This window comes from Brachycentrus maculatus, unplaced genomic scaffold, assembly GCF_059751285.1.
Source record: "Brachycentrus maculatus isolate JH-2025_06_01 unplaced genomic scaffold, ASM5975128v1 h1tg000068l, whole genome shotgun sequence".
NCBI classification, from domain to species: domain Eukaryota; kingdom Metazoa; phylum Arthropoda; class Insecta; order Trichoptera; family Brachycentridae; genus Brachycentrus; species Brachycentrus maculatus.
This window is the reverse complement of record NW_028280822.1, coordinates 1,686,318-1,712,635: the sequence shown is the minus strand read 5'-3', so window position 1 is coordinate 1,712,635 and position 26,318 is coordinate 1,686,318. Positions and strand designations below refer to the sequence as shown.

The following is a 26,318-nucleotide window of genomic DNA, read 5'->3' as shown; positions in this document are numbered from 1 at the left end:
AAACCACTCAATATATCCTAATTTTCTGTAAATTTTTAATTTGTACATTTAACAGAACAGTTACATAAATTCATTAACAATAAAGAGTAACACAAAACAGGTATTCGTACCATTCCAGTTACAAAATGTCACATTTGTAATTTAATAAAAATACCTGTAAGAGGGGTGGGAGGAAGAAAAGGGGGAAAAGGGAAATATCAAAGACAAATTATTTGACAGTAGGGCACACCACGAAATGGATGTCTACCTACAATGTAAGCGATCTCAGTACTGACAATGTCGAGTAGAACATATCACAATTCCCATATTCATCTTTTGCCAATTTTGATGAACGATAAATATAGGAACTTTGTTAATATTTTCTCGAACGTTTTTCGCAGATACTTTGTGGCACATTTTATAAACTTTATAAAATAAAACAACTTTGTTTTGACCACTTTTTATTGGTACACTTTATCCAACCGGTTTCGACAAGAACCTTGTCATCATCAGGGTTTATGTACTTAATTCTAAAACATTGAAATATTCATTGTTAATTACCCTTCCCTTACCAAAAACTTCGACGAACTCCGTACACCTTATGAAAATATGATTTAAAAACTCCTAAATGTTGTTTTTATTGTGCATTAGGTAGCGAATACGTCAACTCCAAATGACAACTTGCTCTCAAGTAGTCATTTGGAGTATTTCAATGTTTTAGAATTTAGCACATAAACCCTGATGATGACAAGGTTCTTGTCGAAACCGGTTGGATAAAGTGTACCAATAAAAAGTGGTTAAAACAAAGTTGTTTTATTTTATAAACTCTGTTAAGAGTTTGTTCTAATCTACCAAGACAACTGACTCCTTAGTGTCAGTTGTCCTGGTGATCTGACCAGAAACTCTAAAGGTGGAGAGTGACCGAAGCATTTCGTCATAACGTAACATGTTACGATGCGAGCATTCGTATAGTCATTACAGCGAGCCGAGCGCTCCATCCATAGTTTCGGATGCTCGCTGATGCTCGCCGCGAGCGATGTTACGACGTTATGTTACAACGAAATGCTCGGGTCAGTCTCCACCTTAAAACATATCGCTCACTCCTTTCAAGAACGTCATAAATAAAAAAACTTGATTTTTCTTTTTAGGTAAAACCTGAAGGTTTTTTCTCCATTTCAAAAATATTAAGTATATTTAAAAAAAGAATTAAACAATACCTTTTCTTCAAAATGCAAAAACAACATTTTCTGCCCTATAGCGGGTAAATATTCAGTTAAAAATATCCTTTTTTTTTACTGGGATATAGTACATTTTCTGGGCATTCCGAATACATGCACAACTGAAAATTGACGATTTTTTATTTATGACGTTCTTGAAAGGAGTGAGCGATATATCTAGTATCAAGTATAGGATGTCCCTAAACTCCGTATCTATAATATTCTCAATATGGAGGTCCTGGGTTCGATTCCTAGATTCCCAAAAAGGTGAAAATAAATATTAGAGTTTTCTCACTGTAATATTTGTTTAACATTACCTGGACTGGTAATTGAAGAGTAGGACTGATAACCTTGCCTTCATATAATTAACGATCAACATAAAATTGATGCAATGTTATATACATATATTCGCATCTGAATATAAATATTTTCTACATATCTTGATTGCGATATTTCCCAATGAAATGAAGACTGACCCTACTTTGCGTACTTGAATTGTTAATACATTATTATCAGTAATTAAATGAATATAAATGTTCTCTACATATCTTGAATGCGATATTTCCCAATTAAATGAAGACTCACCCTACTTTGAGTAATTGAATTGTTAATGCATTATTATCAGTAATTAAACAAATGAATATAAATATTCTCTTCATATCTTGAATGCGATATTTCCCAATAAAATGAAGACTGACCCTACTTTCAGTAATTGGATTATCAGTAATTGAACTTATGTTAATGTCAGGTTATTTGAGGTAAGTTCCTCATGTATGCAAGACCATAAACCAATCAATGTCAGTAGATGGTCGTTGAATAAGTAATGCATCTCGGAAAGAGCATGTATGGATATGTTGCGTTATGCACGTGGTGACTCATTACTTGTGTACGTTATACATTGGCGCTCAGGACGTTCTACAGAAATATAACCAACGTATCTTTTCAATATGGCGAGTAATAACGATTCGTTCTGTCAATGAGACTTTTAATGGTAATTTACGTCTGCAGTTACCTTTATCCTATTGGAGTTTTATTTGTCGCGGAAGAGTTTAGACGCATATATTGTAAATTATTTGTTTTTTCCTTATTATTATTTTATAAGTAACATTCGTGAATGATCGTGGATTTTAAAAATAGCATTGAGACAGTCAAAGTAACAATTAAAAATTTGCGGGCGATATAACAATTTATTTATTGTAACTGCTGACAGTTGGTAGAATTCCATATTGGGTAATATATCCAAAATTAAACATGGTTATTGGTTTGAATTCTACTTTTATTTACATATATCGCTCGCTCTTTTCAACATATATAAAAAAATATTTTTCGTCATGTATAAAAAAAACTCGATTTTTCAGGAGATCGTTTTTAATGTTTAAAAATATAATACAATCTATTAAAAATAAATATCAAGCCACTTATTGAACTTTGTACTGTTTAACAGATCTTTTTAGGTAAAACCTGACCATTTTTTCTTCATTTGAAAAATATTTAGAATATTTAAAAAAAAATACTTACAAAATACCTTTTCTTCAAAATGCAAAAACAACACTTTCTGCTTTGTAGAGGGTAAATATTAAGTTTAAAATATGCCGCTTTTGCTGGGATATAGTATTTTTTCTGGGCATTCCGAAAATATGCACAACTGAAAATTGACCATTTTTTAAATATGACGTTATTGAAAGGAGTGAGCGACATGTCGACTGTAAAACGAAGCTTTAAGCTAAAGCGCTGTAAACTCGGTAGGTAATATCAACTAACTGTAATTTCATTGTATATTTTGAACATCCCAATAGTTGAATCTACACGATCCACATTTAAGATTATTTGAATTCGATCTAGATTTTTTTAAGCAAACATAAATTTCGAGCGAGTTTTGAGTCTCTGTGAGTCACCATAGGCACACGAACAGAGATCGAGTAAACTCGCTGAAGGTGGAGACAAACTTGCTCATCATTGGTTCAAAAGCATGCTTTTATTGAGCATTTGCTAATTAGTATCATGTGTGTACGTACTTTGCTAAAACAAGCGTGCTCATTTCAAATTTTTTTCATTAGTCGACAGTCGTTCGATTTTTGTTCTCAGTTTTCAGTGCTCTGAACAGGTTTTCTTATTAGAATACTAGTATCAATGTTTGTAAACAAGTATGCTTATTTTATTATTAGATTAAAACCAATATTTTTAGCTTTTCCACTTTTTTATTTGACCAGCGACCGGGTTTCGTCGTTACCGACATCATCAGACTGGTGATGTCGGTAACGACGAAACCCGGTCGCTGGTCAAATAAAAAAGTGGAAAAGCTAAAAATATTGGTTTTAATCTAATAATAAATTAAAAATGCAATTCCATCACGAAGTGTCAGTGGATAATATAAATCTATTAAGTATGCTTATCTCAAGCAAATGTAATCAGCTAGAGAGCATGCTCGTCTTAAACTTGATTTATCAGAAGCGTGTCTGTCTGTACCTTTAAAACCGGTCAAACGCACGTTTGCTTATAGTCTATTGATTGCAGTTTCACTCATTTTTGACGTACAGAATATGTGTATTCCAGAATACATGGTATTCTACGTATTCCGATTGGGATTCGTAATATCATGTAGGTACAAGGTAAGTGTGACGCATGGAATACGGATATACTAAGTGTGTCGTAAACCTTATACATTACTTTAACTCCGGAACAATCTCTCTTATTCACTAGAGAAATTTCCATGCGATGATTCACCGATTGTAAAATGGCATGTCCTAAGGACGAGTACCAACTCGCCGTTAAATTTTGTACTTCGTTTTTTTTTAGTTCTAGCTCGCGCATCGTCAAGTCAAAATCGTCACTTGGAAAAGGGAAGGGAGATCCCCTAAAAAGTTTATGAATCCTTTATATTTTACAACTTTAACTTTTGCAACTGAAGAACAAAAAAGTACAACTAAGCTACACGTATTAAAAAAAAGATCAACAGATCAATGTCAACTTAATTTTTTTTAAATAAATTTTAAATTAATATAGGTTGTATGAGGCCGTCAGCACCCTCAATTTTTCATATCCTGAGTTACCTACTACAAATTATTTAAAACGTGCTAAAATTTGGGATGAAATCTTTTAATTCTTTAATCTTATTGCTGAGTGAATTATTGGCTGGTATAAAAATAGATAAAAACGTGCTAAATAACATGTACGAGTAAACATATGTATGTACTTAGTTTAGGGAATATATATATATATATATATATATATATATATATATATATATATATATATATATATATATATATATATATATATATATATATATATATATATATACATACATTAGCCGAAATGCTGTCATAACGTTATACGAGTGTGCTCAATGTATCGAAATATTGCCTTGGTGATAGCATATCGTTAGTGCTCTGTGTTTCATATTATCATTACAATAAAATATGCATATGCGTGTTTATATTTATACAAAAACATGTTGATATCTACAAACAAGTAGAAAGGTATTTCGCAAACGATCGCCCGCATGTTTAGACAAACTTATACCGTATTCACAAATCCTGATAAAAATATAACCTTGTAAAAAAAAATATTCTGATCAGTCTTCCCCCCTCTCCCCTCCTCCTGTGTCCTACTCTCATCCAGCTAAAATCGTCATATTATCTAGTAAATTATCGGCGTCCTAAATGCCATATAAACGCAACCATACAGTATCAAATAGATTAATTGAAACAAAACTTTCTTTGTTATATTTTCGTAAAAAGTTTAGTAAAATCTTTTGTTTATTATTTATATCACAAATTAATATTGAATATGATCTCCTTTGGACTCAATCAAAGATTTTACTCTTCTTGGCATCTATTATTAAGGTTTTGGCAAGTGGCTGCCATTTTTTCGTCTCGAAACCATACCTGAATTATGAACAAAACGAGCTTTTCCACCGTAGTGCTATAAATTTAGGAGAGCCAATTCTTACAGGTTGCCGATAGACTTTCAATTAGGTTTATGTCTGGCAAAATTATTGACCAGTCCAACACAATTTATTGTTTTTGTGTGAAAAATTAATTTTTTTTTTTGGATTTGTGGCATTTTTATATCCTGCTGAAATATTCCATTACGATTTTACCTTCGTTTTTGTATCTCTGGTAGTATCTTTTCCAGTAAAATCGGGTGATACTTCTCAATATTCATCATCTCAGTCAATGAAAGAAGCAGCCCTGGTCCATAATTCGAGGAACACCCCCAAAACATTTTTTTGAGTGTGTTTAAAATACGAACAAAAAGTTTTGTTTCAATAAATCTCTTCAATATTGTATTCGTTACGTTGAATGAAAATTCAAACGATATTTTATGTCCGTACTAACCTGTGCAATGTTTCACGAAGTGTTTCTTGTGTATTTGATTTCCTTTTGGTTCATTCAATATTACGTCACTTGCCATGCGGGCTTTACCTTAAACTTTCTATGAATTAAGGTGATTTCATGCTTTATTTCAAAAATAGATTTTAACTCTTTCCATTGATTTAATAAATATGTTATCATTTGTCCGCCTCCGTAGTGTAATGGTCAGCACGCTCGGCTACCGTTCTGGAGGTCCCGGGTTCGATTCCCAAGGGGGGTAAAATAAATTTAAGTGATTTTTTCACTCTAATATTTATTCAATATTACCATGGACTGGTACCTGAAGCGGAGGGCTGATCACCTTTCCTTCATGTGTAAACGATCAAGATAACACTGCGTTTATATGACACAGTGCCTTATGCACCATTGGGGTGCGGATAAGGGTTTTATTATTATTTTTATTATTATTGTTTACCCTTTTTCTATTTCTGACCAATATTTCATAAAAAATTATTATTCTCTCAATACATTGTACATTTGTAGCCCTCAGCAAGAAAATGACAAAAACAAAAATGTTATTTTATTCCAAATCTTAAATAACATCTTCTAAAGTTATTCACCGATTAATTTGAAATTCTGACACAACGTTACATTCAGATGCACGCGTGTTTTAATCTTCTTTATTCTTTCTTTTCCTTTTAAACTAGACTGAGCCACAGCATCACGTGGCCGGGTACATCTTGTTACGTTATAAGTTTATAGAAAATTTAAACGATTAATTGAATTAAACAATTTCATGAATTTTAAGAATATTATACTATGAATTAAGTTAAAACAATTTCATTAATTTTGAAGTATACAATAAGAAACGTACAATATTGCGGAAATCATAATATGGAAGTCTTCAGACTCCTCATATATAACTTCCCTTCGCAATACTGAAGATAGGTATGGAATTAAGGCCATTCTCGCAAAACAGATCTCATTCAGCGTTCGGCAACGCTAGAAGCCGCTCGTCATTTCACGCCCGATTATTTTTTTAAATATGTATTGATTTTTTTGTTTTTCATTTAACTTTTATTTATTAGAAAAAGATAATTTAAATTATATTTATCTGAAAGAGATAAGAATAGGCTGAATGCGTTCGAGATGTAGACCTATAGAAGAATGCTCGGGATATCCTGGAGAGACCACATCTCCAACGACGAGGTACTACGATTAATCGATGAAAGAAGCACCTACTCGCGACTATCTCCAAGAGACACGCCGAATGGATCGGTCACGTGTTAAGACAAGAGGGTATCCTCCACATAATAATAGAGGGGACGATCAGGGGAATTAACGCCAGAGGACGCCCACGCCGCGAATATCTAAGCGACTTATACGAGGACATGGGCTGCCCGACGTATGAGGATCTGAAGAGGGTTTCGGAAAATAGAATAGAATGGCGAAGGAGATGTCATCTGTTGCTGCAGACCAATCCGCAGGATTGAGAACAGAGAGAGAGATATTTATTTGATACCCCCCTGGGAATCGAATCGGGACCTCCAGAACGGTACCCTAGCGTGCTGACCATTATACTATGGGGGGGGGACGTTAAAGACTCTTATTTTGAAAACCATATATTTCTTTCGAAGAAAAACTTATATTTAAAAAAAAAAATCAATCATGTCAAATTTTACCTGGGTTTAAAGAAAGTTATGTTAATATATTATTAGATTAAAACCAATATTTTTAGCTTTTCCACTTTATTTTTATTTAACCAGCAACCGTTTTTCGTCGTTACCGACATCATCAGACTGGTCAGACAAACAGACAGACACCAGTTTGATGATGTCGGTAACGACGAAACCCCGTCGCTGGTCAAATAAAAATAAAGTGGAAAAGCTAAAAAATATTGGTTTTAATCTAATAATATATTAAAATGCAATTCCATCATGAAGTGTCAGTGGATAATATAAATCTATTAGAAAGTTATGTTGCTATTTAACGTATTTAGGGCTTTAAAACCTCGTAAGGTGAACAAAACAAACACTGACTCGGCCAATATTTACCTTCAGCGCAAACGAAAAAAAAACTCGTCTTTCAAAAAACAGTTTAGTGATCTATGACCAATTTGATTATGGCAAATGTACAACTGTATACTAATAGCTCGAAACAGCATGAAAGACGTCTGTGTGAACAAAAGTCGTGCCCTACATTCCGCTACGATGCGAGGTCGACTCGCGCTGGCGCTGGCACCGTCCTCAAATGCGTCTTTGTACTGCCCATGCCACGATCTATGCACCAAGGCGAGGTTTTATTTGGCAGACATATATATGAAAACAAAAAGCTACGAACCGCCGCTCGCTCAAAGAGATAATTTCCTATTTGTTTTGCAAACTGAACGATGGCAAATTCTTTGCGAAATATTTAACGAACGCCAGATAATTACAACTCTTACAGTCGAAGGCATTCGTACGCGCGGATATTTAAACAATTTATTGAACTCATTTTTATAATAAGACTGAAAAACAAATGTGGAGGTCCTCACCAAAACGTTACATTTCCATTATAAATAATTTTGAGTAATCAGGAATTCTAGCTTGTATTTTTTTTTACGTTTTGGTGAGATTTAATGATTTCATATTGAATAAGTATTTGGACACACTCAAAATATTGTGAAATTTCATATTGGTTTAACACAGGATCAGTCACATTTTATCGCAACTTTAATTAAGATTACGATAGAAAACAGTTAACAGAACAGATTTGCATATAAAGGTTTTTTTGTGCAGTATTGGAAGTCTAACTTTTTGGTGAGGACCTCCACAAATAAGAATACACAGGAAAAAATATAAAACAATAACAGGTACAGTAAATAGTCATATAGAAAAAAAATCAAGTTTTATATTTCAATATTGCAATAGTACCTTTATTGCTTTATATTAAACATGTTGCCCTGTGTTTTCTTATTTCATATTCAGTCTTATTAACCTCAATCCCATGTCCCAAAATGAGTAATGGAAATTACTCATCGGAAATATTATATATATATATAATATATATATATATATATATATATATATATATATATATATATATATATATATATATATATATATATATATATATATATGACTTATGTATGTAATATGATAATAAATAAATCAACTAAACTTAATCGTTAATTTTAAAAATGCAACATCGATTTTTTTTATTTATTTATAAATTCTAGAATTACTAACTTACATTGCATGATAAATTGGGGTGGGGGTACAATGAACGCCATTGTAAATTTTATATTATTTATTGATTTCGCATTAACTTCGTGGAATAACGTCACGATTTCCAGCTAATGATTATTACGGCTAATAGTCCTGTTAACATAAATAAATTCAAAAGTGCTCTTATACTATGGTTTTATTTTTATATTCAAATTTATAATTTATATAATGTAAGTCATGGAGATGATATTAAATATATATATACACGTATGTTCGTACGTAGTTTTTTTTCCAATTAACACACATCAAATCACAATTTATGTTTCTACTGAAATAATATTGACAGCTGCCTCACGAGGATACTTTCAAATTGTTTCGAGAATAACAGTTAATAATACAAGTTTATTGGTCAATAAACTTGTATTATTAAACCATATCCGGCTCCTAGGTGGATCATATGGAGTCCACAAACTGTCTCCAGGCTTTTCTGTCGGCTGCCAGCTCCTTTGCATCCTCCCAAGTCAGATCCGCGTCCCGAAGGTCTGACGAGAACTGCCGACGAATTGTCAGCAGTGGTCGTCCTGGGCGGCGCGAACCTGATGCCTTGTAAAAGAGGCAAGCTTGATTAAGGCTCTCAGGAGGCATGCGGAGTATATGGCCAAGCCAACTGTTCGCCTTTTCTTGACGACGAAGATTTGCTGCGATATAAACGCGTATATTCTAATAAATACTTGATCATTGCTTGAAAGACGATTTTGGTGTTTAAATACGTTTATCTGTTTTTCGTCATACTTTGATTATCTCCGTTACGCTAAACAGCTGTAACGATAATAAAATCATTCAGCAGAATCATAAATCATGTTTGTATTCATATTATAAATAATAGTGAATTACTACTGAGTTAATTCCAATTCAATAAACAATTACATAAATATTAGTTAACCAATTTCATAAATTCTGGCAAAGACAGAACTATTTGGAATTCACAACTGGAACACTTGTTTTAAAATCAACATTTTTCAATAAATCTAATTCTTTGTAAGATAGAATCAAATAATAACACGAGGCATTATTTAATTCTCCTTTAACTCGATAATTTAAAACTGATACTTGATGACTTGCTAATCGTTGGAGTAATTTAGTTGCGTATTGCGTATTTTAAATCGTAATATCGCCCACTCCTTTCAAGAACGTCATAAATAAAAAAACTTGATTTTTCAGGAGAACGTTTTTAAAGTTCAATAATATCATACAATGTATTAAAAATAAATAACAACCCACTTATTGAACTTTTTATTGTATAACAGATCTTTTTAGGTAAAACCTGAAGTTTTTTTCTCTATTTGAAAAATATCTAGTATATTTAAAAATATAATTAAACAATACCTTTTCTTAAAAATGCAAAAACAACACTTTCTGCCCTGAAGCGGGTAAATATTATGTTAAAGATATGTCTCTTTTGCTGGGATATAGTATATTTTCTGAGCATTCCGAAAACATACACAACTGAAAATTGACGAATTTTGATTTATGACGTTCTTGAAAGGAGTGAGCGATATTTTTGACATTTTGACATCGAAAACTTAAGATGTAAAGGAAGGTAAACCGAGATAAAGTAACGAATATCATCGTCTCAATCGAATAACCGAAAAAGTAACAATAATAATACTGACTGTTGAATCCGGTTTGTGTAGGTATGTGTGTAAAGATTCATCAATTAATTCGGCAGTCACTTTGTGGTAATCTATCATTTGTTATTAAAATTTTACTCGGTAAATATCAGTATTTCTTAAATCCACGTATTTCGATGCATTAAACATCTTCTTCTTCTTTAACCTTCTGTCTTCTACTGCTGAATATAGGCGTCTTCCGTGTACTTTCATTTTTTCAATCGGTTACTGCTTGGGTTCTTCTCTTGCAACATGTCTAAGACATTAAACACATTGTGTATTTCACACGTAACGTATCCGCCTCCGTAGTGTAAGGGTCAGCACGCTCGTCTACCGTACAAGAGATCCCGGGTTCGATTCCCAGGGGGGTCAAATAAATATAAATAATATTTTCACTCTACTATCAATTCAATAATTTCCTGGACTGGTACCTGAAGCGGAAGGTCTGATCACCTTCATGTGTTAACGATTAAGATAATACTACGTAAATATGATGCGGTGCCCTATGCACCATCGGGTGCGGGTAAGGGTTTGAAAAAAATGTATTTCACACACGGTTACTTATAACTTGCACAAGTGCAGTGCACTACTTGTATTCACACGATTTAATTTACCAACGTCTGAGTTTCGGTCTTACCTTTACAGTATTACCTTCTCATTCGGTATTTGTCATACTATGGAAGCTTCCTTTAGGACTACCGCCGATCTTTTAAAGTAATATATAATATTAGTTATTATATATTACTTTAAAAGATAAAGTGATATATAATAACTAATATTATATAATAATAGATAGTTCCGTGCAAATGGGTTACCGTGCATTCTTTAGTTTGCACGAGATTTGAAGTTGATCTAATAGGAAAATCGTTCAAATTCTTGGGATAGTAACATGAGCGAGGCAGACTACGCTTGTAGGGTTAAATCACGCGTTAGAACAAATGAGATAGTATTTATATACCCGTATATCGCTTGCACTACCGGGGTATGTGCTATAGTGTGAAAAGTGACATGATATTTCTTCAAAGATGCGTAGCGCTTCTAAAACAAACAATACGCAGCTTTGTCGGGCAAATCAAAAGCGAAAAACTTTTTTAAATAAGTGGGAATCGAAATACTGTATTGCTATTAACATCGATTTTATTAAAGCTGACCGAAGTTCATTTGAAAACTAATTGTCTTCAATGGAAATCTGAGAAGGAAACGGTTTTCAAAGATTTTCTCTAAAATAATTTATTGGATGCAATTTTGCAGATGCAATTTTTTTGTGTCTTGAGAACATAATAAAAAATTAAGTTCGTATTTTATTAATTTTCATTTTTAAGAAAAATACATGAAAAATCGATAAGATAAATGATGTTTCTTCTTCAATTGATTTTGATTTTAATTATACGATACGAATTCCACTCGGGAGGAATATCTTATTTAACGTACTCAAACTATAAAGGATTGTGTAAGACTCGTTTTGTGTTTATAACAGCCAATATTTTCAATATTTTCATTCATCATTTTCATTTTCAAAATTCGCCTTCGTAAAAAGATTGTTGTCGTAAGTCGGTAACGAATGACGTCACAGAAACAAATCTACACTATTACTATTACAGTTCTATAAATCAGACACATAAAGGGATACGCTCCATAGCACACCCGATGACGTATGGTGGTGTCCGTTTTTTCGTTTTATTAAAATATCTAAAATTTAAACCTCCAAATTTCCCTTACTTCTCTACAGATTTCAATAAGAATGTTACCCATCGTCTTGTGATTTTTTCATATTAATATATTAGACAATAATAACAAATCATGAGAATGATCCATTTTACTGAGGCTGGATGTCTGATGCACTGAATTAATTGGGAATATTGTTTTGTTCTACAGCCCGAGTACTACCGTGACGCTACCCAGTTCAGGAGAATAGGAGCTGGGCCAGAATATAGGCTGGAGATCCCCCACGCGAAGCTGGACCACACGGGAGCGTATTCCGTGATCGCCAACAACTGCCACGGACAAGCCAAAGCCGTCATCTCCCTCCAGATCACCGCTAAGGGTAACTCTCTTTCTCTTTAAAATTTGACAATACATTTTTGACATCTCAACATAGATGAAGAATAATACGGAAGTGAACATTTTCGAAGCTTCATCTTCTTATTCATGAGCCCTCTGTCCTCTACTGCTGGATATAGGCCTCTTCCCCTTCTTTCCACTTCATCCGGTCGGTTGCTGCTTGCAACCAATTTCTACCCCCCACAGCGATTTGTCGTCGGACCATCTATTCTGGGATCTTCAGACGCCTCTTTTGTTCTCCCAAGGTCGCCATCGTCAAAATTTAGGGATCCACCTGTCCTGTCCACTGCCATTTGAGGTTTACCACGCGATCCATGATATCATATAGGATTGAAGATCATAGAGGATACCTCTACTTTAGTTCTTTCCCTGGTATCCTCATTTTTTATTTTATCCATCAGACTTAAACCAAGCATGGATCTTTCCATGGATATTTATGTGCGACCGTCATGGGCTTGGTTAAGTCACTTTACACAAGTGTATCATTCACCAATTCTACCCATAATTGACAACCACATTATTAAAATTTTTGGAACTCCTAGATATATTGATCAAACTCCCTACTCAAACATAGACGACTGTTGTGAACTCACACAATGTGCCGTGTCACGAGTTTGACACAACTTCGTAGGATCTCGTGGTATGCAACTTCAAGTGCCTTGGCCGTATCTGATATTTTTATTATCCTCTTCTTAATTACTCCCACCAACTGCACCGCCTCTTTTTCTTTTCTCATATATCTACTTACTTCTTCACTAACGTCATCTGTATCTTATGAAGCATATTCTACTCCTAGACCTAAAATCTAGAACGTAGAACTGATCGCCTTTCCGTCATGCAGTTGAACGAAAAGGAAACGTTGAAGGAAAAAACAGACAATAAAATAAAGACCCTATTGAGAATCAAGTGATACGTACGTTAATTTTCTAGAAAAACAATCGCCTTGACCTAGAATGTAGAATTATGTTTAAAACTTTTTGAGTCAGCGGTAAAAATGTTTCTTCATTCACATATGTTAATGGGTGTCCTGAAGCCACAGTCACTACTGTGCCAAGTAAATAAACCAATATGACCCATTGCGGTTACAGTAAGAATCGTAAAATAATGTAAACATAAAACGTGCAATATTTTTTTTCTCACAGGGCCACACGAAATGGATCAGCATGGAACAGTGAAAACTGGGTAAGTCAATATAATTTTTACTATCCCGTTTATGTTAAAATCTATTGCGACACGTGTCAATATGCATTCCGGATCATTATCAAACACCGCATGTGAAGTTAAGACTAATTTTAAGAGTTATGGACGTCGGAGGATAAAGCTAAGGGCTGTTTCTTTTTTTTTCTTAGGGAACAGACACGATAGAGGGGAGGCTTTAGTCATTACCATATCCTTAACTATGAGTTTTTGACTTTTCGTATTGATATTTTTTTAAAGATTTCTACGTTATTGTTATTATATGTGTAATAGTTATTTACATACTTACATACATGTATAAATGGTTAGCGGACTGAAAATTAACAAACATTAACTCATGTTCCCTGATTCTTGTTTAGAACTTTCGGGATATCATACTAATGTTTAACTTCCGCAGTCTCAGTTTAATTTGTATACACCACTGTTTTTTTTTAAATATATTTTTAATAATATTTTGTTTTAAAATATTATTTTAATTTTAAAGTTTTTTAAAAATTCAAATGAAAAAGGATTGATACACGATGCACTTTTTGTTTTTTTTTTTAAACATAATGCAATTCGTAATGTATGTATTAATTTTGATTTGTAGCTATTTTAAAAAACACAATTTTTATTTTACTACGTAAATTACTTTATTTAAATTAATTATTTTAAAAATCTAATTATATTAATTAAATTTGTTTTACATTATCTTCTAATGGTTTTTGTTTTTTTTTATGGTTGCATCGTTAAATCTTTTGAAGTATAAAGAAACCATGATCCTGTTTTCTGTGAAAACGTAAATGACCCTTATTTCAGCGCACGATTCTCCTTTTTCAGGCGGGTATTTATCCTTCCCCGAATCAGTCGCGAGCTCCGCGACTTGAGATGCTGCGACGGGGACGCTGTCACCTTCGAGTGCCTCGTGGAGGGAACCCCCGCCCCCTCGGTGCAGTGGGAGAAGGATGGCCTGGTAACTAGACTCCTCCCTTCATGTTCACGTTCTTTGTTATTTTCATCGCCGTATTGTTAAAAAAATATTTGCCATGTTTTACAGCTGATTCCCGAAGGAGGCGACTTCAAGATGGAGTCTGACGGAGAAACGGCGAAACTTTCGATTACCTGCGTCTACCCGGAAGATGAAGGAGTCTACTCGTGCATCGCGCACAACGAACTCGGCAAGGCCTACACTTCGTCGTGTCTCATAGTAGACGGTGAGACGAGACGCATCCTTATGCTCGATATAGCCGTATAGTTCTCGATTGACAAATATATAAGCTCTATTTGGTATTCCAGTTCCCGAAGAAAAGGAAAACTTGCTGAGCCAACAGCTGTCTCGCCCCGCCATGCTGCTGTCGGCCGGGTCCACGCCTCGCTCCACGCCGCGAGGCTCTCCTCGCTCCACGCCCGCCCGCAGCGTGTCGCCGCACAGACCGCCGACTCGTGAGTAGAGCTCTCTTCTCGCTCCCACCGCCACCGGCAAGGCTGGCAGCGCACTCACTCGCCCATTCCTGTTGCAGGCCAGAGGGAGCGCGTGTCCCGCAGCCCCTCGCACGGCTCCCGCTGGAAGATGACCCCGCCCAAGTTCTACGCCGTTCCCTTCAACCGCGTCGCGGAGGAAGGCGAGACCGTCTCCTTCCGCTGCAGCATCGCCGGCCACCCGACGCCGATCGTCACCTGGGACAAGGACGGGTGCGACCTGCCGGTCTCCTCTCGCTTCTCCATCAGAGAAAACGACGAAGACAGAATTCTTCAGATCACCGACGTGAAGTACGAGGACTCGGGAATGTACCGGGTGACGCTGGACAACGAGATGGGCCGGGTGGAGGCGGCCGCCTGCCTGGACGTGATCAGCCTGCGCGGCAGCTCGCGCGGCGTGCGCGCGGCGGACGGCTCGCGCGCCTCCCCGGCCGTCCGCCGGCACCTCACCGGCTCCGAGGCCAGGCCCGGGGAGCGCCTGCGGCTCAGCGCCGAGGTCAGGGGCTCCTCCGCGCCCCGCTCCAAGTGGTACAGACACGCCCGACAGTTGCAATTCTCCGACAGAATTTACGAGGTCCGAGAAGGTGACACCTTCGTCCTCGTAATCGACAATGCCCGAGTTGCCGACTCGGGAGATTACACGTTGGTGGTGTCGGACGAAAGTGGCGAGGTCTCGACCTGGGCCAAAGTGAACGTTGTCGATACGATCCTCGATTGCGAACTCTATCACTGTACGGGCAATCACAAACCGCACATTACCCACGAATTGAAAGACATTCGAGTGATGGACGGAAAGGCTGCTGAAATTCAGATGAGAGTTAAAAATTGCTGCTATTTCAGTTTTCTGTGGATGAAGAACAATCAGTATCTGCCAGACTCTAACGTTTTCCGGTATATGGATTATGGTAATGGCCTTATCGCACTTAGATTAGAAGACATTTATGAACAAGACAGCGGCATCTACACCTGCCTGATCAAGAACGCATTCGGTACAAATACATCGTCTTGTCGTGTTGAAGTATTAGGTATTGGATGTTTCTTTATTGTGTAAGTTTAGCGTATTCACTCTGTTCGATATTCATAACAGATCATAATTTTGCAGAAAATACGACCGGTCTTGGTTTCGAAGGGTTCAGTGTACATCCGGACCCCGTGATGGTAGAAGAAGGAGACGATGCCCGCTTTACAGTTACACTCGACCATAATCTGAAATTAGTGGACCCCAAAGTTGTCTGGCAAAAATGTGGTGTGCTAGTAGACAAAGATTCACACAAATATAAAGTAAGTTCAAATCCAGTACATTAGTTGTTTTAGATCGCATGATATTATTTAACCCCCGCCATTTTCTTATCAAACGTGTATTTTTTATCCAAGTTGTCCGTCCAAGGAGATAAACACTCGATAACTGTGAAGAACGTCGACGGAAGGGACAATGGAATCGTAAGGTGTGCAGTCAGGGTGGCGAAGGGAAAGGGCGAATACAAGGAGAGCTTCTGGTCAACAACCCAACTGACTGTGGTACCACACATGTACCTGCACGAAGTCAACCGTCCCAAGAGAGACGTCGCAATCGAATACAAAGATACGAGCAAAGACAAATCGAAAGACGTATCAAAAATAAAAGACAACAATGCTTACTCACTGAAACAAATAATAGTGGAGTTTATTAGCAAAATGAAAGATATTGCTATACCCAAGGGGGGTAAGGTTTGCCTTCAGACATCATTCCAAGGATACCCAGTTCCGGAAGTGTGCTGGTTTAAGTCGGTGAGTTTTTTCAGTGACAATTATTAAATAAATTTTTTTAATCCATCGATAATTCTGCAGCAAGTAATCGAATGTTTGTAAAAATTAGTTTAAAATATTAAAACCTATACAATCAATCATAATTACAAAAATGTCACAAATAATTTGATTTATTAAAACATAATACATTAGAAGACCTCAATTACTCGTATATGAATTCAAATACTGAATTGGTGTTATAACTTTTAATTTTGATGCTTTGAAGAAAACTTATTTGTGGGGAATGATCTCTAAGCCATTTCCGAGCGAGTAAAAACTGACCGAGTAGCAATTTCTATGGTGCTCTTTCTTCCAACAAAGCAATGAAATCCAAAAGTGGCACAAAATATTTTTTTTCATTAATTGACTCGGCAGTCACTTTGTCGCCCCTCTTCACCCTTCAACGCCCCAAGGGCACAACTCGAAAAAGTAGTACTTAACAAGTAAAATGTAAATTAAAATATTTTAATTTCATCTACAATCTGAATGCCGTAAAACCACGAAAATCAATTACAACATAACGTTTTGTTGTCGATGAGGCTAGTTTATCAGAATAATAAACTAGCTTTTATGACAACAAAACATTTTATTTCGCTTGTGAGGTTGCAATATTTTAATTCTATAATTATCATCCGATTTTCCGCTGAAGAACTATGTATATATTACATGTCATTTATATATATATTTGTAAAATATACGCATTAATTATGAAAATATTTTTTGTGCGGTTTCGTAATAAACGCGAATTATTGTATGTATACTTTTATAATCTGCGATATTTATTTTTGCATTACAACCAATTCCGCTTAATAACTTAACAATACGTATATATATATATATATATATATATATATATATATATATATATATATATATATATATATATATATATATATATATATATATATGTATATGTATATATATATATATATATATATATATATATATATATATATATATATATATATATATATATATATATATATATATATATATATATATGTATATATATATATATATATATATATATATATATATATATATATTTATATATGCACACACTGTTTGTTTAGCGAATGTTCAGTTGTTTTACAATTGTTTTTATGAATTATCATATAAATTATTTTAAAATTATGTTATGTGTAATTTACACCATTATTATGACTGACATTTTATAATTCTTAGCGATGCAAAAAATATACTGAGACTTTTATTACAGTATTTAAAATACATATATTTGAAATAATAATTATAATGTTTTATTTGTAGTCATGAAAATTAATTCTTATGGTGATAATTGAAAATATTATATTTAAGGATCGAGAACTGATATCCAATGACAGGATTAAGATTACAACATTACCCGGAATGACAAAACTAGTAATTGAAGAGGCCGAGTTAACTGATGGAGATAAATATAAAATCACCATTGAAAACTCTCACGGGAAAAGGACACAAACAGCAAAAGTGACAGTGGAAGATACTGAAGGTATATTATTCAAATATGGATTCAGATATATTTCAGAATATTTAGAAATTCAAATGAAATGAAGAAATGCTAATGTAACATCACAAATTGTATTTGTTAATAAAAACCGGAAAAACTATTAATTCAACAAAATAAAAACTAAATCTTAAAGTGTAACCAATTCTTTTAATTATAAAACATATTATAGATACTGTTTGCAATAGATTTCTCATAGCTTCAAAAATTCAGCTTCTTGAAAGTGATAAGAGTGAAAAGTTAGGTTTCCAAAAAGTGTAATTTAAAAAAATAGTTTGTGCACGGTTTTTAAAGGCTAAAATATGATTATTATTGTCTCCCCCCATCCGGTTTTGCATGTTTCACCTAAATGCGTTGAATATACTCTTTAGGTTTATAGCGGCAGTAATGTTAATTTAATAAAATTGTATTCTTGTCATATAAACATAATGTAGGGTAAACATAAGTGTGATCATTTTTATTATTTCAATTTATAGTTGACGCCGTACCACAGCCCCTTTATAACATTGATGATGGAAACTTATTTAATTCAAAATACGAAATATACAATGTTATTGGCCGGGGACATTTCGGCTCTGTGAAACTTATCGTTGATAAGAAGACTGGAGAAAAATTGGCCGCCAAGTTTGTTAAGATAGTCAAACCAAAGGACAAAGAAATAACCATTTCAGAATTGGAAATTATGCACTGTTTAAAACATCCTAAACTTATTCAACTGATCGATGCTTTTGTTAAGACGAATCAAATGATCATCGTAACTGAGTAGTAAGTATAACAATACTTTATACTCGTGTTTTATTATATTTATGATAATAATTTAAGATTTATATTCTAAATATAAACCGACAGAAATAACCATATCTGAATTTGAAAATAGAAACAATAGATTCTATTTTACATGTTTGCTTCATTTTAAGTAAATAATCACATTCAATAGATAGTTTACCAAAAATACATTCACATCCAATTAAAAAACTTAATTAAAATAAATTGTTAGATTTTTTAAATCTTATTAAACCAGTTATCACTGCGCAAATTCATCATTCTTACTCCTGATATATTTAACAATTCGACACAAGAAACCTAAGCTGGAAAGAAATAAAAACTGAGAAAGAATGCCATCCCATCAGGTTACTTTTTTCACAGTTACTCTTAGTCACTACTCTCTTTTTTTCAATAGTAACTAGCTCAATGAGACAAATTTGCACTGTCAGGTTTTTAATTTATAAAGTTATACACATAGTTTAATATTATTGTAGAATGCAATAAATCTTTTATGTACTCATCAAATCTAATGTAACGTACCATAATGTCGTGGACCACCTGTAATCTTTTTGTCTCTTTACAGTATATCGGGGGGACAATTATTTGAAAGAGTTTCAGAAGAAGACTTCACTCTGACCGAACGAGACTGCATTCTCTTCATGACTCAGATTCTCGAGGGAGTGGGCTTCATGCACTCTAAGAACATCGTACACTTGGACTTGAAGCCGGAGAACATTATGTGCCACACGAGACCATCGCACGAAATTAAGATAATTGACTTTGGATTGGCGAGGCGTCTTAATCCTAACGAGGAGATACGAACTCTGTGCGGTACAGCAGAGTTCATAGCTCCCGAAGTGGTCAATTTTGACCCAATTTCGACGGCTTCAGATATGTGGAGTATTGGAGTTATTTGCTACATACTGTAAGTTAAATTTTTAACAATGTTATTTTTTTTAAACCTTATGAATATTTTTTTAAATAAGTATAATAAGACAGTGCCTACCCTACCTTATTCGTGTGCCATATAGAAACACAACCAGTGGTTATCTTATCTTACTATCCACCTCTACTGTCTACTCTGATTAAAAACTCAATACATGCCACTGCCTACTTGCAATTTTTATTTATTTATCTTTATTCCAAACCCTGAGTTGAGGGTTCAAACCTTTAAGGTTTATATGGTAGATACATGATTTAAAATACAAAGAAAACAAATTTATATTTAATTTTACCTGCAACGTTAGGTGATCCGACAAAATGACATACATTATGCTGATTTCCGTTACTAAGGTCTTAATTTTATAGAATACAGTATCTTTTTATTGCCGTTCTTATAAAATCAAGATATTTAGCAATATTTCTATCCCATATCAGAGTTGTAAAATATTAATGCAATAATCGAGACATTCAAACCATGGTACTGGAACTTATCTTTGTCTAGACCTTCCATCTCAATGTTATGTCGCCTAAGGTCTGGGCACTGCTCACTGCCTGTGCATCTCTATAAGATAAAGTGCGTTACATCACTTTATTGCGAATGTGGACAAGATATAGGGGATGCAAACCAAACGTTCTTTCAGTGTCCGCTCACAACGGAGAAGGAGAACTTTCTAAATAGCTTAACGCGGGCAGAAATCCAACTCCCCACCCAAGTTACCACCCTTCTTTCTGAACCTAATTCTAGAATTGCGGTCATAATTTCTAAAATGACAAAACTAAACGCATTAAAAATAAAATTCAATTGAAAAAAGTGTTTCTTCAAATTTCTCTAAATATTACTAAAATATGACTGCTAAAACACAACTTTATACAGTTATTGGTAAACTTTGTAAATTGAATGAAATACATATCATTTCACTCCAGGGAAAGGGAAAAGGAAAGGATTGCCACATTCATCTGTTTTGATATATACTCCTAGCTCTCTCTGCATCCCATACCTCTGATCATACATGCCCTTTTGACACACCCAGATTTCAGGATGTGATGAATTTGTTTGTGCCAAATCTTTCTTCACCGTCCTCATTCTGTTTTCACAATCAGATTTGCAAATATACTTTTTTATAATTCTATCGTCATCGATTTGCTGCCCAAACAAACAATAAAGATGAACATATTATGTCAACTTTGATGTGTTTCAGACTTTCGGGATTGTCACCATTCGCGGGTGATACGGTCCAGGAAACCTATTCAAACATCTTAAGAGTGAAGTATGACTTTGATGATGAGTCTTTTGACAATATTTCTGAAGACGCAAAGGAGTTCATAAAGGATTTACTCGTTAAACCTATGGACAAACGACCTTCAGCTGAAAAGTGCATGAAGACTAAGTGGATGAATCAACACCGGGAGAAAAGGAATAGTACTGCATTGAGTACTGAGAAATTAAGGAAATTTGTTATCCAAACTAAGTGGCAGGTAAATAAAGCAACTAAATGTATTATTCATTGATTTGACTTTAACTTTGTGGAACCATAACATGATGATTTAAACATTTTAAAATAAATAAAAAAACACTAGCATAAGATTTATTTTTTCAGTTTGTTAATGAAAACGCGGCTAGTTTCAACGGCTACAGATGTAATAATACAAATAATCTTTGTATTTTCACCTGTTGATGAGAACATCTGTAATTGTTGAAACTAGTCGTGTCGACTTTGATTAACTCAAAAAAGTGGTCTTATACTGATGTTTTATTTTTATATCTAAACTACAAACATGTATGAATGGTGTTATTAGATGTAGTTGCTAATGGAATCCAAAAGTTGCATAAGTCTATTAATATACCTTTTTATTATGTTTTTCTTGAGTGTTGAATGAAAACTAATTCTCTTCTTCTACTGACTCTTATCCGCACCCAGTGATGCAGACGGAATGTTAACTTAGTCATTTATTATATGAAGTCATGTTAAGTCCATGTTAATCTATATAAATAAAAATGTGAATAGTCGTTTGTTCAAAATCTTAATTATTTATTAAGTTATTCACCGATTATTACATTCAAATACGTATGTGTATTTGCCTTTCTATATAAATGAAAAAAAATGTAACAGGTAACGGGTGTTTTTACCTGTGACTGTGATTTAGATATGTTTTTAAATAGTATTTTTTTTATTATTAAACATATCTTAAGAAATGTGGGCTATATATTTTCTCTTTTTTCCATTTAACCAGACTGAGCCATAAATAATTGGGCAAAAAACGTTCTTTATATATTTTATCTCTACTGGGAACTGAACCTGGACCTTTAGCATGGTAGCCAAAATCGCTTACTACTACATTATAATTCTGGATTGATTATAGTAATGCATTACATCACTATATACACATTCATCTTTTGTTTTTAACTTGCAGTATTAAGAAAAAATAAATAAAAATAAAACGATAGCATATAACTTACATATGTACTAAAACTTGTATAAAATAATATAAGTTATATCAGTTTAAATAATAAAAGTTAATAATATAAGTTAGATTACATAAAACATATAAAAAATCTGAAAACAACCTTTGAGCAAGGGATTCAAATTATACCTGCAAATTAACATTTACCAGGTTACACAAACCAGTACAAGTATGGGTATGCAACCCTACATACATGGCCATTGCCACGATTCCCCTATTCTTATGTAATATTACCCCTCCATTTCTCTTCTGATATAACAGTATTATCCTTCACCATAAGCTCACTCGCTTACATCAAATGCATCCTATCAAGTTTCCTCTACTATTAAATTAAATAATCTGGACCCCAAACTAATCAGCTTGCCTTAAGTATTTATTGATCAATTAAAAAAAAATTAATGCGGGTTGAACCAACCAATACCCTGAGCAACATCTAGGTGCAGATAGGACTCAAAAGAAATGACAAATGTAAAGGCTTTCATATATTTGAAAGTTTTCATGTTAAAGGATCTCGCGTAGAGGACTTGTATAATTTTGTTTGACGAATGGCCACTATTAATATTGCATGTCGCACGTGTTTTGAGATTTGCTTTGCACAGATGACAGGAAATGCCATCAGGGCAGTTGGCAGAATGGCGACACTATGCGCCATCTCCCGGATGAACTCATCCCGCCTTCTTGCCAAGCCAAGTACTTCGGTCCCCCTAAACACCACATCCATACAGGAAGAGTCTGCTCAACGTAAGTACGATAGCCGAGAGAGTGATGATTCAGGACCTTCAGGTATACAGTGGAACCTCTAATAACGAGTTTCAGCATCTTATTCGTTATGCGAAATATTCGCTAAGCGAAACATTTTTTCTCATAGAAATCAATGGAAAATACGATAATGCGTTCCAGGCCGAAAGAAAACTTGATTTTTTATATAGTTTTTTTTTTACTTTTATTCAAATAAAATTACTTTGAATTGTTACGGAGTGTAAAAACTTGGAATATAATTAAGATATGAATTTATGACAAACAATTTATCCATTTTAACTAGAAAACTGTTTTCAGACATTTGTTTTTGCCGACGGTTCTAAATTTAACTAAAATGTATCACAGCATAATCAATGAATAAATTTAAAATTTAAATAGACACCTCTTTATTAGGGTGATGCTTCTTAATGTACGATGTGACAGTTTTCTATGCTTTAAACTCTTCTCTTTATATTGTAATGTATTGCTGTGAAACACGATGCAACTCCATAAGCCCTTCAGTGGTCAGCTCTTGGCTGTACTCTTTCACAAGCTCTTCAATATTAATGCTTTCCACCTCGAGTCCCATGATATTGGCTAATGACACAATCTCGTTGACTGTAGGCTCCACAGTTACTGTTTCAAAATCACATTTGACAACACTATCTGGCCAAAGTTTTTCCAAGCAGAAGTAAAGGACCTGTTGGTAAATCCTTCCCAAGTCGCAAAAGTCCCGGTTCACAAGTGGATGTCGTGAAAAATGCCCTTTCTCTGTCACTCATTATGGGAAACATTGCTCATTAAGGCAGAAAATTTTTCAGATTTTTTTTTATTGTTATGCAAATTACTCGTTATGAGAGGTTCCACTGTATTTTAATTTGTCCAGTTGTCAATATTTGGAGGCTGATATACTGCAGTACTAAGCACATAAGGGGCAAATGATGTTTTTGGATGTTTCGAGGGGTCCCCAGATAACGACCACCTCGCTGCTCAGTTATGTCCCTTATCTTACGCCTGTCAAACCCATCATCAAAATACTTAGCGTTAGAGGATGCCTCATCTATCACTGACAGAATACTTAGCGTTAGAGGATGACCATCTATCTCTGACGCCAAATGGGCTCAGAATCAGTTCATTGCCAACCACTTATAACACACCATGTGCCAGTATGCTGTCCGCCATCCAATACTCCCTGGTAATTTTTCCAACCCAAAACATCGACATGCAATGTCAATTTTTACAATTAAAAAAAGATATTAAGTTTTTTGTTGTTTTTGATAAAATAGTTTTTATTTGTTAATTTGTCTAGTAAATTAATGAAATAAATTATGATAATCACAAATGCTGCGACACAACCTCCAAGGTCAACCACTAAAAACACACTGAAGCCAGAGTTGGAAATTAAGTCCTTCGCAATTTTGAGGTGGGATTACAAAGTTGATAATTTGACTCTTAGCACTATAGGGGTTAAATTAATAAAACAAAAGAGTATGTGGATAAACAATTTATTTATAATATATATATACTTGGAACTAAATATACACAAAACATGTATGTAAAATGTAATAAATTCTACAGGAATCTAATTTACAATAAATGAATCTATTAATACTGCCAGAAGCACTTCTAATAAATTTAAAAAATTAAACTTACTGTAGAAATGCCTTTTAATATCAATCGACCACTTTGTGATATACAAATAATATGGTGATGTAACAAGAAATTTATAATTTCAATTGATTTGGATACAAGTATTTTTCATTTTCTTTTAATTACTTTATATACAAATAAATGTAAATCAAATATCACAAATTTAGGATTCATAAATAAAACTTGCTCATAATAACTATCTACAAGCCAGTATGAAAAAGTACATGAAAGAAAATTGTTTTATGTTGAAATTTTGATTTCAGAAAATGCAGAGACTGAACGAGATCAACAGAAATGAAAATACATGTAAAAATGGATGAAAAAAAATTGTGAAAGTGGTCGCTGAAACCACTAGTGTGTTTTATTATTTTTATTTATAACTTTTTACTCGGATGAGTAGCATTTTAAGGAGTTTTGAAAATGGCTAAAAATAAACAAATCATATTGTATCACCATTTTATTTTCTGCATAAAACCATATGAATATGAATTTACGATATTTATTATGTAGCTACCTTTTGCAATTATTTTTTATGTTAAATTATTTAAGATTTCAATAAAATTGTTAACAATTATATAATTCATAGAAATCATGTAAACTTTCTCTAAACACATTGTCATATATTATTTAAATAAAATACTTCATAAATATTTTTTTGTTTTGTTGTTAAAAGAAGTGCAGTGTATAACATTGTGAACAAATAAAAGGAGTATAATTGAAATGATTTATATTTGCAACTATTTGCTCTAGGTATCAAAGTAACATACTAACTAATTGAAATACAATAAATTCAAATATAAAAAAATATATTCAATAAAAATAATTTATTATTTCTAGCCAAGGATGTTTCAAATAGTTCCAAGTTTCCAAACCGGGTGTTATCTTTCTCACGAGGCTGGCGATCAATAATATATAAAGATCAAATAAGGGTCTACATAATACATTTGGTGAAAAGGTGTTCTGAAATATGAAAATAAAAGTTTTGGTAGCCGTTTTCCAAGTTATTAAACTAAACAGTTTAATAACTTGGAAAACAGCTACCTAAAAAGCAAGATTACGAGAGGCAGAGGTAATTTTAACTGAATTCATTTCAACAATATCTACAGACAGTCAGAAGTTGTTCCTTTCTTGGGTTTTTGCACCAAGTTGACCAAAAAATATTTGAAACTTCTTTAGAACACAATTTTGAAATAATATCATACATGTATCGATGGTGATGTGCAAATACCTCTTATCTGACATTTAAGAAATTTTAAAGTTATTTATGCAGTTCTAACATGAATTAAATTTTGCATAGCATACCACAATTATGTGAATATTCTATTTCATTTATCAATCAATTATAAAGACTTTTTTTAATACAATTA

At 33.8% G+C, this 26,318-nt stretch overlaps 1 protein-coding gene across 3 annotated transcripts in view; it reads left to right on the top strand.

The window, feature by feature from the left end:
- The window catches only part of LOC148311314 (uncharacterized), a 124,454-nt gene extending 98,782 nt beyond the window's left edge, over window positions 1-25,672 (top strand). For 2 of the 3 annotated variants that reach the window (XM_088256874.1, XM_088256875.1), the window contains exons 18-31: window positions 12,264-12,432; window positions 13,592-13,631; window positions 14,466-14,598; window positions 14,683-14,839; window positions 14,922-15,068; window positions 15,146-16,129; window positions 16,207-16,385; window positions 16,479-16,871; window positions 18,207-18,378; window positions 18,870-19,158; window positions 19,742-20,083; window positions 21,300-21,576; window positions 23,163-23,304; window positions 25,215-25,672. In XM_088256874.1, the coding sequence (XP_088113000.1) occupies window positions 12,264-12,432; window positions 13,592-13,631; window positions 14,466-14,598; window positions 14,683-14,839; window positions 14,922-15,068; window positions 15,146-16,129; window positions 16,207-16,385; window positions 16,479-16,871; window positions 18,207-18,378; window positions 18,870-19,158; window positions 19,742-20,083; window positions 21,300-21,576; window positions 23,163-23,304; window positions 25,215-25,249 (3,459 nt within the window). In that variant the 3' untranslated portion in view covers window positions 25,250-25,672. The remainder of the gene's footprint in view (window positions 1-12,263; window positions 12,433-13,591; window positions 13,632-14,465; window positions 14,599-14,682; window positions 14,840-14,921; window positions 15,069-15,145; window positions 16,130-16,206; window positions 16,386-16,478; window positions 16,872-18,206; window positions 18,379-18,869; window positions 19,159-19,741; window positions 20,084-21,299; window positions 21,577-23,162; window positions 23,305-25,214) is intronic. The other variant, XM_088256876.1, reaches the window with a different exon arrangement.
- Window positions 25,673-26,318: the final 646 nt, after the last annotated feature.